The sequence below is a fragment of the Nipponia nippon genome, unplaced genomic scaffold (assembly GCF_047370975.1).
Source record: "Nipponia nippon isolate SJK-2023a ecotype South Korea unplaced genomic scaffold, ASM4737097v1 scaffold_5, whole genome shotgun sequence".
In the NCBI taxonomy this organism is placed as follows: domain Eukaryota; kingdom Metazoa; phylum Chordata; class Aves; order Pelecaniformes; family Threskiornithidae; genus Nipponia; species Nipponia nippon.
Window position 1 is genome coordinate 52,931,010 of NW_028262369.1, and position 19,074 is coordinate 52,950,083.

Here is a 19,074-nt window from a genome sequence, read left to right on the forward strand (position 1 = left end):
GGGCGCCCCCCCCCCCCCGCCCCGGCAGCCCTGTCAGAGGGGGCCGCCCCTCCCGCGGACCACCGCCCGCCGAGGCGCCCGCTGCGGCGCAGGCAGGCAGAGGGCGGGAATCGGGCGTTCCCCCTCGGGGCGGCGCCATCGCCGCTTTAAGCCCCGCGGTGCGGGGGGAGGGGGCGGCTCCCGGGCCCGCTCCGCCGGCGGGACTCCGCTCCCGGCCTGCCCCGCGCCGCCAGCCCCGCCCCCGGCCGCGCGCGCCGCCTGCCTCGCCCGGGCCGGGCCCATCCCAGCCCGTCCCAGCCCGCGGCCAGGCGCCGAGCGGCGGCAGCCAGCGAGCGAGCCCCTCCGCCGGCTCCGCGCCGCTCGGCCAGCCCCTCCGCCGCCGGCCCGAGCGCCATGGGGGGCGGCGGCGAGCGCCGGGCGCGGGCGCTGTGGCTGGCGGTGCTGTGGCTGTGGTTGCCCGGGCGGTGCGGCGGCGCCATGGACGAGTGCACGGAGGAGCGGAGCGGCCGCCCGCAGCGCTGCATGCCCGAGTTCGTCAACGCCGCCTTCAACGCCACGGTGCTGGCCACCCACACGTGCGGGACGCCGGCCGAGGAGTACTGCGTGCAGACCGGCGTCACCGGCGTCACCCAGTCCTGCCACCTCTGCGACGCCGCCCAGCCCCACCTGCGCCACGGCGCCGCCTTCCTCACCGACTACAACAGCCCGGCCGACGCCACCTGGTGGCAGAGCCGCACCATGCTGGCCGGCGTGCAGCACCCCGCCGCCGTCAACCTCACCCTCCACCTGGGTAAGGGTCGTGTCCGTCCGTCCGTCCCCCGCGCCGCCCGGGGGAGAGCGGCGCCAGAGCCAGCGGGAACCGGGGCGGGCGGGCGGGCGGCGGCGCCGCCCCGCGGCGGGGGTCGCTGAGGCCCTGCCTGGGCACCCGTTAACGAAAGGCGGCTGTAGCGAGGCCCGGGGGGCGTCCGTGGCAGAAGCGGGTTTTCGGCAGCTGTAAGCAGGCCGGCCGCGCTGGTCCCGGCTGGATTCGCCTTGTCTCGGGCAACGCTGCTTTGGCAAAGCTTTGCTTGCTGCAAAGTCCTGGTGGCGACTGGGGTCTTCTTACCCAAGGGTTTGCTCCTGCAGGACACCACCTCCTCGCCCCTCGGCCGCTGGTGTTTTCTTTAAGGATAAGAACAGCTGCAAAACAGTGCTTTGCAAACGTGAATTTTGGCTTGCTCCGCAGGGGCGAAGTGAAAACCAACGTTGCCTGGGGTCGCTTCGTGGCCACCGGTGTTGGCTGTGCCGTCGACTGGCGAGACGCGCACGCCCGTGCTGCTGGAGGCAGAGCTTGCAGCGGCGTGGGGCGCGTGTCATGCCGTGCCCCGTGCGCTGGGAGAGCTCGGATCCCGTGGCCTTGCAGCCAGCGGGCCTGGGATTCAGGCGGGCGAGGCTGGCTTGGCAAGCGGCGAGCGCTGCGGGGAAAAGCGTGGGCGCAAGGGCCCGTCTGCTCCGCGTCCCCTTACGCTGGGGCAGCGTTGTCCTTTACGTACTGGGTGGGATAGGTCTGTCAGAGAGCGGCCAGGGTTACTGCAGAACCTGTAGCATCGAGTCAAAAAAGAAAAGGTGAATTTTCTGATTAATTGGCATTCCCAGAGGTTCCTTTGGGATAAAGTATTTTAGCCCTCACTTTGGTTTGCGGACAAGCTTTTCTTTTCCTCTGTTCATTCAGTTATTTAAGCTGTCTTGACATGAAGGAACGGTAATTGGCTTGGACGACAGGCCAGCCAACGGAAAGTTAAAACCACATTTTATATCCTCACCTCATTAAATAAAGTAAAAACTAAAAAAACCCTTCAGTGTAACCATTCATGGTTTCTGTTCAAGAGCCGCTGTTGAACCTTAAGTTTTAGCACCAATAACGTGTCTCACTTTCAGTGTAATTTGGAGGAAAAAAGGTTGCGTTAGGGGTCGGAGAGCCGGCTCTTGGGTTTCACAACCTCAGGACAGGTTGCGTGAAAGCTCCCACCCGTGTTTGTGAGGTGGAGATGATGGTGCCGAGTGTGGCTTTTGTTTCTTTTTTTCCAGTTAGGTTTTTGGGTGGGGTATTTGTAGTGTAAAGCCTTTTAAGAATCGGAAGCTTGTTACAGGCGTGGTGGTGGGAGTTGGTTTTAAGAAGACTAATAGCAAGGTATTATGCTATCTGTGCATGTGCTGTGCAAGCAGTAAATATTCCTGTATGACTTTGTATGTGTCGCTGAGTTCATTGCAGGTTGAAGAACTGTTGAGTACCAAAAAGTGCCATTTTAGTCTCAAATGCCCCAAACTCTTCTGCAGCATTGCTCTGCTTGGCTCTTGTGAAGCCTTCAAACCATCTTTGTGTGAGCTGTTGGGCACCGCCTTTGGATTCTGCGTGCCCCCGGCCTGTTCCCCACGGCACGCCATGGTCTGCGGGACACTTAATTATTGACATCAGTAAGAGAGAAGAGGCAGAGGGCTTGACAAGTATTTGTGTACTCAGGAGGACATAAATGCATTCTGGGACACAAAGCCCTTTTATGCAGTTAGTTCTGTGTGATCTTTGAGGATTAGGCTGTGTGCTCAAAACCCGTATCCTTGTTTGATGCTGCGGTCGCCTTTATTTCTAAAAGCACTGGTATGCTGAATGGTTAGCGTTGCTTTGCACCCGTTCAGGACTGGCAGCGTCGGCTCCGGGCTTTCTGCATGCAAATGCCGCCCTGCCCTGTGTTTTTGGCAGTTTGGGATGTCTTGATTAACGTCCAGCAATGTTCGGTCCATGTAGATAAGTAAGGTTTTGGAGGAGCCTTCAAAAGGTCAATAAGAAGTGCGGGTCTATTGCCAACATGTGAATGTGAGTTTCATTGAATATTATTACAATTTCTAGTTCAAAACAAGTCTAAAAACATTTAGTTTTGGGATGAGATGCTAGCAGAGAGCCTGATACAGAAAGATACAGCACAGATCACTATTACGGAGTCAAAGGCTCAGATCCTGGGAGTGTTTGGAAAGGAGATCTGTGCCCAGAAGTTAGGGTGCTCCCTGGGGAGAGGGGAATTGGGGTAATTACCAGTCCCTGCACAAGGAGCATCTGGAGTTGTAAAAGCTGTTTCTCTTTGTATGAGAGGGTATTAAGACCCCCTAAGTAAGAGTTCTCCCCCAAGAGGCTTGGAGGCATGAGTTTGCAGCTGTAAGTCAGGAGAAGGGGGGAGCTGAACCTGTTCACAGGGTGGTGTCTGGGTAATTAGGGTAGTGGGCGAGAGGAGGGGGGAGCACTGCTGTGTCCTTTCTTCTGCTTTTCTTAAAAGTATCCCTTCTCTTCCCCTGTTTTCCAGTTCCTCAGGTTGAATTATTTCTAATTTAGAATTGACCCAACCAGTCTTTTTTTTCCCAACGCTGCCCTCCCCCCATGTTCCCATATATTCCAGGAATAAGGGACTTCGAGGCAGTGGTGCCAGCTTTTAAATAGAAGATGGAAGCCAAGGCATTATGGTATGTAGTTAGTTGTCTGCTTTTTTTGAAGCCAGAGCGTCACGTTATTTTTACAGTCTGTGCTGTTTGCTTCTGCTGGAAGCATTGGGATAGTTCTGGCATCTCCCCAGCACTTTGTGTGCATACGTTTTAGCACAGCTTTGCTATTTAGACCCCTAATGTACCAAAACAAAGCTGTGTGTTAAAGATGCTCCTTTGAACACTGGAAGAAGGGGAAAAGAAATAGCATTGAGGTGCAAGGAGAATTTTTGGTGCTGGGAGGTGTTGCTGGACAAAGGCTTGTATTATTTCAGATGTTGCATCTTTTTTTCAGAGCAGATTCTCGCTTCTTCCTTCTGCAGTTCTAATCTCTGTGTGCTGTTGTTTCTACTGTTTCTACACCTTTTTTTATCCACTTTCACGTGTGCCTCCCTGTTCCCTTCCCAACCAGTCCTGCTAGAGCCACCTCTCATTTTTCCCTACCACTTTTACTCTCTGCCTGGATCTGCTTGATTTCAGCTATTGTGATCCTGGTGTTTTGTTCCTCGGACAAAGAGGCAGCGTCCTCAGCATGCTGGTGGTTGTTTTGTGGTGGTGGGGTGGCCCTGTCTGCGCTGAGAGCAGCCGTGCCTTTATCAACAAGCCTGCGAGCTAGGAGCGGTCCGGTCTGGCTTTCCCACTGCGGGTGACTGCCCGCTGCGTCTCAGCAGGGACAGTGGCCAGGAGATGTGCTTGGCCGGTGATGCTGGTGGCCTCCACCATGCGTTCAAGACGAGCTGGTAGGCAGGAAAGACCAATTCCCACCTCTTCTCTCTTCGCCTGGGAAGAGAAGCCAGTGTTTGGTGCTGGAGGGCAGCCCTCTGCTAGCCTGCCTTCCAAGAAGGAAAATGAAATTGCTGGTTGCCTTTGTTAAAAACATGTTGTCTGTGTGTTGTGGGCATGGAGCGTGGTTAGAGCTGAGTGTTCCTGCTCTTGAATTTTTCTGAAGTCCGTACTGTAGGCCAGCCTAGAAACCCGTGTCACCAAGCTGGACGGTATCTTGTATGTATAAAATAAAAAAAAAAACAAAACAAAACTCTTAAGAGCTGCTGGCTGTTAGGAGAAATGGATTGCCTGTCTGCCTCACCTCCCCCTTTCCTAACTGCTCAGTCCTTTATTTGGCTTTGAGGAGAGCGACGATGCTTGCCTATATATACTTTGTCCACGACACATAGTTTGGGGTATGACTGCCATTTGAAGGCATTTACAAGGAAACCCAGGCAAGAGGCCAGTTCTGATGTTCAGCCTCATCTTTATTTGCCAGTTGTTTGTAGCAGATGAGACTTTTTTAAGTACAGAAAAGCAGCTTTTTTTTTTTGAAGGGAGGGCTATAAATGTGCCTTAATTTAAGTATGTAGTTTAAGCAACTGGGATGCAATCAGTTGCTTTGTTTTATTTAGCGCAGCATAGTGATGCCAGTAGTTTGCCAGTTATCCTATTAAAACTTTACGAGGCTGCGGTTCGTTGCCTTCCTAGGGAACCACCGCAGAAACCAACGGCGAACAAGCAGGATGTACGCATGTGAAGTTTTGCATAGCGTAGCTGCAATTTAAAAACTGTGAAATGGTAATTAATGCGTTGGGAGAGTGTTTCCAGCACTTAGGCTGGTGTTACCGAGTATGCCGGGAAGCCCTCGCGGACGCCTTGAGCCTGGGGTTGGGAAGGGCCGGCCCCGCGCCGCAGTGGCTTCACCGTGGTATTTGCGGAACCCTGGGGGGGGACTCTATTTTAGTTGGTCTCGCAAAGGCTTGATTTACATTTTGCAGGTTTCAACATGAGTAGTTAAGAGATCAGGGCTTTTAACGGCCAGCAGTTGTTCAGTGCAGTTATATAAAGTCGCTTTAAAGCTCTTTATCACTTACCAGCATACCCTTTAAATTCCCAGATTTTCTCCAACTCCTCTGTCCTGTGTCTTTCTTGGGATGCTGATGCCATTGCGTGACGCCTTTGGGAATACTATACATGGCAGAGCACTTATTTTAGGGGGTGGAGGGAGCTGGGATTGTGTGGTATTTTGCTGCAAAAACAGCTGCTATTTGTGGTGCTTGCCCTGAGTTGCTAGAAGGATTAATCGCTGGTTTTCACACAGTCAAATAGTTGCTTTTGTAGGTTTAAACCTTGGAAACTGTCATTTGCTGCTCAGAATTGTTAGCTTGCTGAAAAATTTCTGGCTTATTCAGTAGCATTAAGTAGCATTTCTCTTGTAGCCCGAGGCTTCGGGAGGCTCTCGTGGCTTCTCTGCGTCTGCAAGTGAAAATCCCAGGCTGCTGCTTCCCACGGAAGTGAAAAATGGGATTGCTCTGCAAACAACACGTAGAGAAAATAATTTCCAGCACAGATGGATGGGATGGGGAACTTGGATCTCTAGTTCACCATAATTCTTAAAAACAGGACTGTGAGTGTTGTCCTTAATCATACAACCTTTATCAGACTGAGACCTCCCGCTTGCGTCCTTGGGGCCCTAATTCATCATTTACTGCCACTGGTGATGCTGTGCTGAGTGATTTTGTGCAGGCTTACTGTCTGGCTCTGTTTTCTACCTGTGGGTTAGCTGGGATACGAGGTCTGGTGTGTTAAACTGAACTAGTGGCATCTAACGTCACCGTCTCTGGTTTGTAATAACCTTGGGAAGCTCAGCCTGGGGCTGCAGCCCCTCTTGTAGGCTCCTGCCTGAGGAGAACCGTTTCAGCCTCCTTTTACGCATCTGTTAACCATGAAGTCTTGCTTATTGGTGGCTACCACAGTGTGTTTTGATCAGAAAATAAAGTAAGTTTCATAGTTTCCCAATAAATTGCAGAAGTCTTGCTGGGTCTGTTGTCCTGCTGCACAAACAGGAGTATATTGGGTTCTCCCCCCTGCCAGGTACAGAGTAGCCCAGTGTGTCTCAAGTCAAGCTTTAGAGACTTTAAGTGAGGGATGAAGGTGGATGCTTGTGTCGAGGACCTTTGGCATCACTAGCTGTGTTTAAAACTCTTTGTAATATTAGCACAATCTCTTAACACTAAGCCATTTGCAAAGGATGTGCTTGGGAGTGCTCTTGTGGTCTGTAGCAGCCCTTGAGTAACACTGGGTTTTTAGCAGTGTGCTGGTATGATGGGGATGTTGGCTGTCACATCAGCATTGAGGAGAGGTTCAGGACAGCTGCTGCTGAAGCAACTGCGCTGTGAGATTAGAGAGCTCCTACTAGTAGACATGCACAGTTGTCAAACAGGGCTGGGAACATTGAGATGAGAGGCTGCTTTTCGTAACCTGCCAGACTGCAGGTGCAAGCCGCTGTTAGCCTTTGTGGGCTATGTTAGGTACTTTTGAGGTGAAACATAATGATTTCTCAGAATTTTTCTCATGGAGAAGCTTAGAAAATGGTGAAAACTCACCAACTGTAAAAAGGATCTGAAATGGCAAGGTAATTTTATTTAAATTTAAAGAAAGAAAAAAGAGCCTCCCTCTTTAATCTTTTTTCCTACTGGTCCAGCCCTATTTGAGAGATCTTTTACCAAAAAAAAAAACACCCAAACCCTAACCCACCCCCTTATATATTATTTAGTGATCTTCAGCATTTTGTTTTGAAACTGGGTGGCAAAGCACTTCATGTTTCCATGCTTCTACTTGTTTTAGATATTCCAGTGTGATAGTCATCAAAGAACTGTTTCCAGAGGTAATCATGCCTGCAGTTCTGACACAACACAGCTGTGTTCAGTAATGGAGAATTTCAAAATTTCCTCTTTTAGAAATAGTATCCAAAAACTATTATTGGGTTTTTTTCTTTGGTAGGTAAGCTAGTACCATCTTGTACATGGGAGGTAGACTTCCAGATAGCTTGAGGGCTTATTTGTATGGTTGGTTTGGGGGTTTGTTGTTTTTGTGGGGGAAGGGGAAGATTTGTAAGGCATCTGTAGAGAGGATATATTGAGATGTTGCAAAGACCCAGGGTTTGTGGGTTCTTGGGTCAGCTTTCTGTAATGTTCTTGTCTCTGTTGCAGACTTCAGTGTGCTTGGAGAACTGCTTACCTGACTTGGCTTTGTAGTGGGTCCTGTGTTTTACTGGTAATTCAAGGTAATTCTCTAATTCATCTTCAATTACAAGGTAATTCTCTAATTCATCTTCAGGGGCTTGATGTGCTCCTGTGGGAAGATCAGGGTGCAGAATTGTTAAATGGCTTCAGGTGTGGCAGCTTGCCCCTACCAGTGGCCTGAAGTGGAAAGGAGGAAGACTTGGCCCTTGCATTGCTCTTCCCCTTTGTAATGGGAAGATCAGCTATGTATGAGAAATCTCTTAAAACAAACAAACAAAAAACAAACAAACAAAAAACCCACAAAAACCCTAAAACCTACCAAACATCAAAACCTGCTTGATAACAGGGGTTGTTCTTCCCCAGCACATGTGTGTTCAAGTGGGCAGTGGCTGACTGCACATGGTAGTGCTTGGCTCGCCAGTGGGTTGCCCAAAATGCTCATTCCCTCGGATGCTCCAGGGCCAAGGGAGTGCTGCGGTGTTTGAGGTTGGCACCAGCCCAGTTCTGAGCACGCTGCTTTCATCTTGCAAGTTATTTTTCAAGGTCTGCTCTATAGCTCAACCTACTCAGCATCAGAAAAGACCTCATTCCCACCTCAGTGAGCTGGTGCCTGTACAGCTCATTGTGCTTGGGCTGGTTTGGTTTTTTTGTGGGGGGGAAGATATTAAGGATCCTGAACAGATTTACAAAAAAAAATTCTTTCTCTTCCCTGAATATCTTTTAATTCAAAGAAGGTCAGAAAGATTCATTTTCCTGAAAAAAAATAATGTATCTCATAGAGTCTTTAAGCAAATGGTTGCATTGAACCTCTTCAGGAGGGATGAACCGGCAGTTTTTGTGGTACTTTCTTATGATGTACTTACAAGGTTGTGGAGTATAAGCTACATGCTCTGAAAGGTGCAGTTTGTTTTGGGAGCATCTCTTACAGATACGAGTGGAATGAAAAATCTGTCCCTTAATCAGTGTTAAGTGGGACTGCTTGACAGAGTAAAAAGAAAACATTCTTGTCCTAGGACTTCTGTGGTCCGCTTCTGATTATGATGATTATTTATAGTCCTTTCATCTGCAGTTCTTTACATGCTCCCGTCCGGTGGGATTTTGCAGTGGGATTTTCTTCCGGGCAGCTCATGGGGCTGGTCCCTGGGGAGCAGCTGTGGACAGGCTGCCCTGCCTGCCGCCCTTGCCTCCCAGCTTCTGAAAAAAAAGTGGTTTTTCTGTGGGGATCCAGCGTGTCTCCCTCTGCTCTGCCTCCTGTCTGCGGCGGTTGGGGTGCAGGGGTTGGCCCAGCAACCTACTTTTATTTTGTTAGAGCAGCTGGTGCCTTCCTTCCAGCCACTGCTTTCGCTAACTGCCTTCATGGGTCTCGTGGGTCCCGCTATCCTGGCCGGAGTAATGTGGGACAAGCAGTTTCTCAACACTGAATCAGCTGCTTTATGAACTAGTTAAGAAGCTGATGCTTAACGCTGTAGTTCCTCTAAGCGTGTAAACCTCCTGTTTGCCTTACTCGTTTTCTGGCCCCTCTTCCTTCTCCTTTCTGAAGCTACTTGCAACCTGCCTGGGTTTCGCCTCCCTCCTGCTCCTGTTTTCCTGGTACTGAGATGTTCCAGGGGAGTGCAGTCTGGGGGGGTTCCCCCGTCCCCAGGATGGGGTTGTTCTACTGAGATCTCCCAGTACTTCTGGTCCCAGCAGCAGCCTCTCAGCCTGCGTGGGTAGCATTGCTGCTGCCCTCCTGTGCTGGCTGCTTTATACAGGTCTTCAGGCAAGAGGCTGGCAGTTTTCATTTTGGTTAGGCTCAGGTCAGAGAGAGGTACAACACAAATCCAGAATTGTTAAATGCTTAGTATTATTCCGTAGTTTCCCCTCTTACACACATTAGAGTTTGGGGAGGGAGGAAGCCCCTCATCCATCAAAAGACAGTTACAAGTTTTCCTGAGTTGAAAGCATTATTTTGTCATTAAAATCTAATGTTTTTCGCTGCTGATTCCCAGCAGGGTTATAAAGAAAATATACAAAGCGTGGAGTAAAGAGATTGGGGGCTGCAGGGATGGGGCAGATGCTGCAGGGGCTGGTACTGCTGCCAGGGTGAAATCTGAACTCTAAATAAAGCAGTATTGTGCCATCATTGTGCGGTGTCTATTTAATGAAATCTAGTTTTCTCCCTACTTTGCCTCCCAGCCTGCTCCCTCCCCTGTCCCCCCAGTACTGGGATTGCCAGCGGAGCTGGGAGGGGTGCTCGGGACTGGGATGGCTCTTCGGTCCCCTCCATCCATGCTCTGCAGGCATCAGTTAACTGATTAAATTACTGGCATTACATGAGTCACCGCTCTTCTGCTTTCTAAGCAGAGTGACTCCGCATACATCTGTATGCGCACGCTGCCCCTTTCTCACACCCTCCCTCCCTCCCTCGGGCAGGCCCCGGTTGCAGGGGGGACGAGCAGGGCCATCCCTGGTGCCTCCACCGTTGGGACAGCTAAACCCGAGTTCCTTATGGAACAAAGTACAGATTATTTTGGAAGTAATGATACAGCGATGAGCTCTTCCAACAGCTTCATAGCACTTTCAGGAAATAACAGCTACAATGAAAGTAAAAAAGGCCCTTATGAGAAAGTGTATTTAGTGCTGTCCGTTTCTTTTTGGCAATTTGTCTGAAAACATTGCAGGCAGGTTGTTGCGGTGCCAGAGTCCCTGAGTTCTGGTTAGGAAGGGAAGCTTGTGGTTTTCGTGAAGGACTGATATTTCAAATCATGGTAAATACCCCTAAGAAACAATTAATTGACTGACAGAACTACAGCTCTGAAACCACAGTTCTCTTGCAAGTGACTTTAGCTATTCTTGTCTGTCAATATCCCAAAAAGGCAGGAATAAAAACCCCCTTTTTTTCCTTTTCCAGAATTACATTTCTTTAAATCGGAGAGTCGAGGCTGTTGGGTGAAGAAAAAGTAGCTAGAAATTGCCAGTGTAGATGATGAGCGCATCTGGCTGAAAGTCTGCAGGATGAGACCATATTGCTCATCTGTCCCTGGCAAGCAGGCAGGAGTAGTAGTTAGGGATTTTGGTCAACTTAAGGTATATCTTCTCTGCCACAGATTTCCTTGTAGCCTTATTTTTCTGTACTTCCTTTCCTTGTAAGACGTAGGAGCTGTGTCAGGAGAAGCTCGTAACTGCTTGGAAGATGCTGGAAAGGCTGCAAATCCTGAACTTGGGGCACCCCTTGCACTCCAGGCTGTTTCTCTCTGTTCCCTGGCGGACTGCCACCAGTCTTTATTTGAGTACGGGGTGCACAATTTCATGAAAAATAATCCAAGAGCCACTCTTAAAAGATCTTTAATTTCGTATCCATTAATATATTTAGAAATCTCCAGGAAAATGCGTTTGCGGCTCTGAAGGTACATGGGTAGCTCTGGGGGAGGACATCAGAAGATTCCCAAAGTCGGGTTCGTTGCCCTTCTGTGCTTTGATTGTCTGTGAGCTCAAGCAAAAACATGGCAGTAACAATCCTGGGATTTTTTGATGACGCATCATGTTTTAGTCCTAATTCATAGCACCTACCCATGGTGTCTGAAAACCGCTTGGAGCGGCTGTGGTGCAGCTGCGGCACGGGCAGCTCGTGAGTGCTGCGGTCATCAGCAGAGGTTGAGAGCTTTGGTTACAGCCCTTGGAAAGCTCTTATTTGTGTCAGGGAATGAACCGGACTGGTTTTCTGGTGCACTTGAAGTAGTTGGCTTTGGTCTCTTCGTACTTTCTTATTCACCAAATTAATGGTTAATTAACCAAGGATTTGGGTGCGCAGTTACAACAGTGCTGTCGCCTGGGCTGCTGACACTGATCTTTGCCTGGATGGTGTCACTCACTAGCTATTACATGGAAGAGGCTACAAATGTTTATAGGAAGCTCCATTCTTCCTGTTGCAAAACCTGCTACAAAATGTCTCCTCGTTAATTTGTCTGCGAATTAATCGCCTTTTTCGTGTCATCCATACAGTCTGTTTTGCAACTCCAGGGCTGTGGCATGTTCTTTTGTGAAATGTGTGGTAGAAAATTAACGTGCTGTTCTGGCAGATGGGAGGGTCTCTGTCTCCCAGCCTTTCTGTCCCCCAGATACCGCCTTTTTTTTTTTTTTTTTTTTTATTGCTCCCACCCCTAAAAAGTCGACATTAACTTGAAAACAGTGGGAGGGAATGAAACGTGCTTTGAAAGTGTGATCCCATTGGTGGGAGTGGTATTGAGTTAGACAGGGTATGGAGAGGGGTTGTGGGAGGAGAGGTGGTTCAGCAAAACAGATAGAGTTTGGAGTCGTTCATCTGCGTCATTAGCACTGCGTACCAGAAAGTTTAAACTGTGCCTGGCTAAATCGCATGAGTCTTTGAAATTCACAGCAGTGCTGGCAGCCCTGCTGGCTTTTGTCCTTCCTGCAAACACACAGCTGCTTGGTCCGGGCATCCCCACGTGCTCAGCATCCCCGCTGCTTCCTCCAGTCCTGCCGCAGAAAGCTGCTCAAGGCTTTGGGGAAACCGCAAGAGACCGGCTGGAAGAAACCTCAAGAAAACGAGTTGGTGTTGCTGTTGGACCCATGGAGGATGTGAAAGTGTGGAGTGTTCGGTTCACGTCTCTGCTCTCTGTGTGTAATTAGTGTAACACAGGAAAACTTTCTTTATTACCCCCCTCTGAGGAGTGACGCGTGTCCAGACTTGCTTAAGAAATTCACTGGTAATAGTCCAAAATGCAAACGGAGCGTGTGCTCCTGTAACAGTATGGGGTCTGCAGAAACGCTTGCTTTGTTCAGGTAGCTGTGCTGGCCGCTCAAGGGAAGATTATCTTAAAACATACGGTTGAAATCTCTCAGCTTCTGCTTTTCTCCTGCTGATGTTTTAAAGCCCGCTTTCAGCACAGGTAACAGCAGAAAAGGTAATGGATTGCAAAAGGCTTTGGTTGGAAAGCGTGGAGGCTGTGAAAGGTGGTTTTGCCTTGCTGAAAAGCAGTTACTCATCAAGTTACAGTCATGCTTGGCTACCCTTGGGAAAGCAATGGCAGTTGCTTCAGGTGGTTCTATGAGGTGTCTTGACAGGTCTAAAATAAGGACAGCCTCACTGTACTTTAAAAAAAAAAATACTCCATGGTGGTTTTCTGACTGTCCGGCTTCTTGAGGTAGATGCTAAGACTGCTTCTTTATTCTTGCCTCTGCCTTCTGAGATGAGATGCGATGGGAAGGACAAGAGCCTCCAGGACAAGTGAGGATGGTTTTGCACATTGTGGAGTGGAACATCATACTCTTTCTATCATAGAGTTAATGATTAATTAATTAAGTTCTAGTAGCAGAGACTTGCTTTAAAGTGTAAACAAGCATTTGTAGTTAAAAGAGCATGTAACTCCTAGCTCTGTGTGCTTTTTTTGCATCCTTGAGAAAGGCATGTTTAAAGATTTTTGAAGGGGGAGGATTCTTACCCTGTTGGAAAAGATTACTGGTCATTCTGAATCAGCAATTAAAAAGTGATTAATAAATAATTGGTAAGGCATTCTTGGAGCATCTTCCATCTACCATGCCTAAAGGACACGTGCCGCTTTGTTTCTTTGAAGAATGTTACCATGGTAAAACAACCAAATCATCATTAAACTTCTTCCTTTCGGTACTTAAAGGGGGCTTATAAGAAAAATGGGGACACACTTTTTAGCAGGCCCTGTTGCGATAGGACAAGGGGTAGTGGTTTTAAACTAAAAGAGGGTAGATTCAGACTAGATGTAAGGAAGAAATTTTTTACGATGAGGGTGGTGAAACACTGGAGCGGGTTGCCCAGAGAGGTGGTAGACGCCTGGAAACGTTCAAGGCCAGGCTGGATGGGGCTCTGAGCAACCAGATCGAGTTGGAGATGTCCCTGCTCATTGCAGGGGGGATGGGCTAGATGACCTTTAAAAGTCCCTTCCAACCCAAACCATTCTATGATTCTCCAAAATGAAGTGTAAGCCATAAGGATCAGCTGTAGGAGGCTTGGGCTTTCTGTTCTGGGCTTGGGTAACGGACAGTAGTCAGGAGGTGCTCAAGTACTTGCCATGTATCTCTATACCGTTTTTATCTTGCACATCTGCTGCTTCCCCTTTTTCCTCTTCCACCAGCCCCAAGGCTTTCACGCTGACAGTTGTTTTTGTTCAGTTGCTGTGACAACAGATTAAAAAGCAGAAGCATTTTATCTGCCTGAATCCTAGTGTCCTTGCGGAACAGCCGAACTGCGGCTCAGTGGGGTGCTTAAAATTTGAGAGGCAAGAAATTAAGGTGTGGCTTCACGGTCTCTCAAGGTACACTGGCTGCTCTCAGCCCTGCCCACCTCACCGCAGCTGGGGGCAAGGAATCATGCAGCCCTGGGCTGGTTGTATCAGCTTGCTTGATTAAGTCCCAGTGGCTTAATCTGATGGAAAGATAACCTTTTGGTGGCCTTGGTGATACTGGGATGTGCCTGGGGCCACCTAAGTGCTGGCTGGTGGGAAGGAGGCACCAGGGATGCACAGCCCGGGGATATGGGGCAGGCTTACACCAGTTGCAGCCAATTTTGAAAACACCCTATAACTTTTTTTAGAAGGACTCTTGTGATAAGATGAACTCAAAGTGAGGATTGGATTATGGGAAGCTACTGAGAGCTTTGAAAGCTCAGACTTTCGTGAAAGGAAGGAAATGAGCAATCTGAAATTCCCACTTTTGTGCCTTGCACATGGATGCAGCTCATTAGTTGAAGTAAGAAACCTGAGAAAAAGATTGAGAGAGAGATTAGAGAACATTTGGGGGGGAGGGTTTTCATAGAGAAGACATTCATGTATGTGTTTTAAGTTAAAACACTGAATTCTTGTAGAGTTTTACTGTATGTAAAACATCTTTATTTGGAGATTCAGCTGTCGTAGCTTGTTTTAGCTGACTTTGCATAAGCAGTAATAATGAGATTTGTTTTTTTACATTAATAACCCATTAGAATAAGTGGGCGAACCGATATTTATCCTGGAAGTAGGTTCAAGGGCAACAGGTTGATCTATAGTGTAAAATTCACTTGATAAACAGTCCACTTGTTTGTCTTTTTTAAAGCTTTTCATCACCAAGAATTACTAAAAAAAAAAAAATCAATGTGAAACTAAATCTAATTTTCATAACTGATGCTGAAATTTGAGATGGTGCATCCCAATGCTATTAAATTTATAGGCTTTCTCATTTCAGAATTAATGACACCATAATTACTTGCTTTTTTCCTTATGGGCTTGGAGTTCCCGTAGTGATGGATGAGAGAGAGTGCATAAAGGACTCTTGTGCTGCTGATACTCATTGCTTATCTAAGAGTTAAACATATGGCCAAAGGAGAGAAGGAGGCTGAAGTGTCTCAGTGATTTGGGTTAATTACTAGAGCAGCTTCTGCATAATTATTGTTCTTTACATGTCAGGTTGGCCAGGCTGATGTTGTGTCAGCATTTCTTTTCATCTCTTACGATGCTTTTTAACAAAAGTTGGCATATGCGTCTCCTAGGAGGAAGTTTTCCTGCAAGTCCTCCGCCACCTGTACAGAGCTGTAGAGCTGCTTTTCCAGCAAACAGAGTCAACAAATGAATGGTGATAAATCTTTGTAGAATATAGATATAAAAATGATTATGCCTTCTGATTTTGGGGATAAAAAAAGTGCTCTTTGGTCCTGCAAATGAACTGTATTCATTAGTCCGAAGGAGAGGGTTTGTTTAATGCAACTTTCACCTACTTGCTTAATCTGCGGGTGCCTGGAGGAATGGAAAACGAGTTTAGCATACCTGAGGGCTTTTCTTACAGAGGTCTCCCTTTAGTATGTGTCCTGCCCACACAGAGATAAAGGTGAGCAAGAAAACCCCTAGAGCGATGCATTTTTGCATGGGTATGCAGCAGTTCCTGCCCAAGCGACTCTCGCTGGAAGGACCCAGCCCATCTGCCGGCCTGGAGCTGCCTCTGATGTGTTGGGAAGAGGTATGGTGATCATCAGTGGGGTGTTCAGGTTGTGGGGGTGCTCAGGCAGAGCATGCACTGAGGTAATTTCTTGTTTTATTCCTGAAAGGGATGTACAGGTAGTGACACCTGAAAGCAGAGCATGGGGACAGATGCTCTTCCATCAGATCACTGAAAGCTCCTTTGCAAGTGCAGGCACAGTTTTATAGTGCAACTTCATCCTTCCCCCTCACCTCCCAGTTGGCGGAAAGGTGGTGAGTAGTCAACTCCCTCCTCCCCAGATAATGCTTGAAAGCTGTCCAAAATGGGCTTGGTTTCAAAAGTAGCGTGAAGTCACCGGGGTACGTAAGCCACAGAGTCCTGCTGGGGGGTTTTGGACTGCTCAGCCCCTTCCTTCCTGCTGGGATAGACACTGAAAAATCTCTGGGTCATTTTATTTTTGGTGCTAAATGCATAGTTTCCTTCCAGCGCAGCAAGTCTGTGACTGTTTTGGAGCAGGGTGTCTTCAGCCTGAACACAAGCTGAATCCTGCCAGCAAGGCAAGCAAAGGCTTGTTCGCTAAAGATAGCGTACACACGTATGCATAGTCCAGGGGGGTTTTAAGGCGCTCTGTGAGTGCTCAGATTTACTAGGCATCCTAAAGAAAATTAAAGGGATCAGATACATCTAATGAATAACAAGCTATTTAAGGTCAACTTTATCCTTTATAGCACCTATTCTCCATGGCAGCCGTGCCAGATGATGCTTACTCTATCACGTAAGCATATCGTGCATTGACCTTTGCATCACATTCAACTCTGTCATGTGCTGTTGTGCTCTCAGGTGATCGGGCATCGGTTTTCCGCACCTCTCCTGTCTCTGAGGCCAGTATACCTTGGTAATTCAGTAATCCCTGCAACGCATTTGGGTTGCCTAAGGTTATGGCTTGTGCTCGTGTTAATCAGGCTGGCCCTGAAAAGAGTTTTGTTCAACTCTCTCTTTTAGCTATGCTTCCTTTAGATTTATTAAATAGTTGTCCTTTGCATGGATGGAAAATGTTAAAAATAGAAGTGCTCAAGGCAGGGCTATTGTGTTGGTGTTGACAGGTTCGCTGGAAGCTGAAGCATGCCTTGTATTTTAAGAAGCACCAGGTTTTGGAAGGGGTTGCTCTCTTACGTCCTCTTCACCCTGCACTGAGGAGCTGCTTTTCTGAGCTAAGAGACAGTCTTTTGGATAAATTAGGTTTTTGGTGTGCTACCATTCACTAGGTAGTGTGATTATTGCAAATAATAGACTGAGCTTGGGATTTCTGAAGAATTGTTGCCTTTTGTAATTAAGAGGCACCAACTGCAAAGCTAGTTGGTGAAAGAACCTGAAATAATATCTAATAGACCATTTGCTTTTTGGTACAATTCTTTCCTTTACTAAAAATACTTTTTTCCTTGTCCCATTGCTGTACCATGCAGCAAATAAGTAAGTCTCTGCAATTTCCCTCTCCCCAGTAGCTGTAACCACTGTAAAAAATGAGTCATTCTTTTTTCAGGACCCCCAACTTTGCCCAGCTTGCCCCAAACCAAAGGCAGGCTTTTCAGGAGAGAAGACAAAGGCATGCAGGACCTTTATTTGGTGGGATTCTGTAACTATGGAGCTGTGTCCTCAAATATAAACCTAAACCGTGAGCATCTCTGGCTGTCGTGGTTGCAGAGACAAGCTTCCAAATGTAAATAGTGCATGAAATGATGGAGAGCAATTTCCTGAGCCTCCCGTCTCAAGCTGGCTTCTTTATAGTAGCAGTCAGCTGTTGGTATCTGCGTTTTGTCATCACAGAAATCTAGCGGTGACCACACAGATTTTATTGCACCGTTGCCGATTGTATTAGCAGATACGCAGGCTTATCTCAAGCCTGCACAATGCTTGCCAGGTGTTATTCTGTACCCAACTCTCTCTTGTGCAGCTGTGAAAGTCATCTGTAACTTGTGTGGAATTGCAGTTCTGCGGGAAACTGGGACATAGGACAAACGTATAGGAAAGGTAAAAAGCTGTGGGTTTGTGTGGTGGTTTTTTTATTTGTTGTTTTTTTTTTTTTTTTTAGTTTTCCTAAAAGGGTAGGAATAAGAGAGGGTTTTGCTGAAGTTCTGGTTTTTGTAATGTAGCAACTGTTCCCTTCTTGCTTCCTTTACACTGGCACAGATTTTTTTTTTTTTCCCCTTTCCTCCTCACGTGATTAGGATTCCCCCTGATTTAGCAGGATCATCTAATCTTCAAGACCCAGCCCAGCAGGGGAATGTGTGTTTTGATAAGGAGCAATTAATGGTGCTTCCTCACCCAGACTTGGAACGATCCCAAAATCAGATCATACGTCATTGGGAGGATGCTCGTCTCTGTGCAGCTTTGTGACTTGTGCAACAGATGGTTGTAGTAATATAAAGAGATCCTAAAAAGTGTATATAAAAAAAACCTCCATAAAAATAACTAGGTTACTTCATGTCACTTACTGGTTGTGCCTTTATTCTAAATGTGCAAAAGTTTATTGTTTTCTTGGACATGGTAGGTATGTGGCAGTGCTGGGGCTGGAGCATGGTGGGAAGCACCCCTCCCTGACTTCACATGGTGCGTAGCTAAAATGTGTTCAGAGCGAGTGCGTACACTTACTTTCCATCTTCAGAAGTTAATTGTAAATGTTGGCAAATGATTTTAATATTTCTGGAGGTTTTTAGTTGAACAGTAGGAGTTTTCAACTTCCTTTAAGAAAAATAATGGAGACTATAGATTTTGGGGGGGCGGGAAGCGTGAGAAAATGCTGTTATGCTCTGAGGCTTTTTTGGAGTTCAAATGAGTAGCGTGCTTCTATAAGCCTTTTTTAAAGTTTTTATTTATCCTTGTGGTTGTCAGTTATGAAATATTCACTGTCATAGGTCACAATATTTCTGTGCTAAATTTGGGAATATAGCTGGCAGCTTGCTTTTTCTCTGGGAACTTTCATGTCAGGTCGATACAGAAAGCTTTAGCTGCTTAGCTGTTGGGGGAAAGAGGTGCTTAGTTTCATTCTTTTTTCTTGTGTTTTTTTTTTTCATTTTTTGCTTCCACTGCTTTTGTATCCTTCACTGCCTTTTCCACTGTCATGGAAAAAATCGAGACTCGAAGTAGTTGAACTGTCACAGCTACTTGGTTTTCAGTGTCATGTTTGTCTTGCCTCTCGTGTGTGAGGCTCCCTTTCCTCTTTGTGGTTTCTCATTGTTTTCTGCCAAACCCCTGTATTTCAGAGCCGCTTCCTGCTTGCGGCTTTGGACCAGCTTGGGAATCCCCACACAGTTTCTCTTTGCTTTTGGTGTGCGATAAAGGCACAGCTGCATGGGAGGTGAAATTGTAGAAAATGATGAAAATCTGTCAAAGATATCCAGGGTTTTTCTGTGTTTCTTTCCAGCATTTTGCAAATAATTATTTTGCGTTTTTTTTTAAAAAAAAAACCCACAACCCAAAAAACAACAAAAAAACCCAACCAAAAACCAAACAAATCACACTTTTTTTTTTTTTTTTTTTCTCCCTCTGTGGTATTACAGCTAGTCAAACTTTTTATTTAAAAAAAAAAAAAAAGGCAGATGCAGAGATTAGTGTTCTTCCCCTGGCTGCCTGTGCC

At 47.2% G+C, this 19,074-nt stretch overlaps 1 protein-coding gene across 1 annotated transcript in view; it reads left to right on the plus strand.

Annotated features, from left to right (window-relative positions):
* The first annotated feature begins 291 nt into the window (after positions 1-291).
* LAMC1 (laminin subunit gamma 1) overlaps positions 292-19,074 on the plus strand; it is a 69,459-nt gene continuing 50,676 nt past the window's right edge. Inside the window, exon 1 of the mRNA XM_087731195.1 lies at positions 292-790. Coding sequence (XP_087587321.1) covers positions 394-790 — 397 coding nt within the window. The 5' untranslated portion in view covers positions 292-393. The remainder of the gene's footprint in view (positions 791-19,074) is intronic.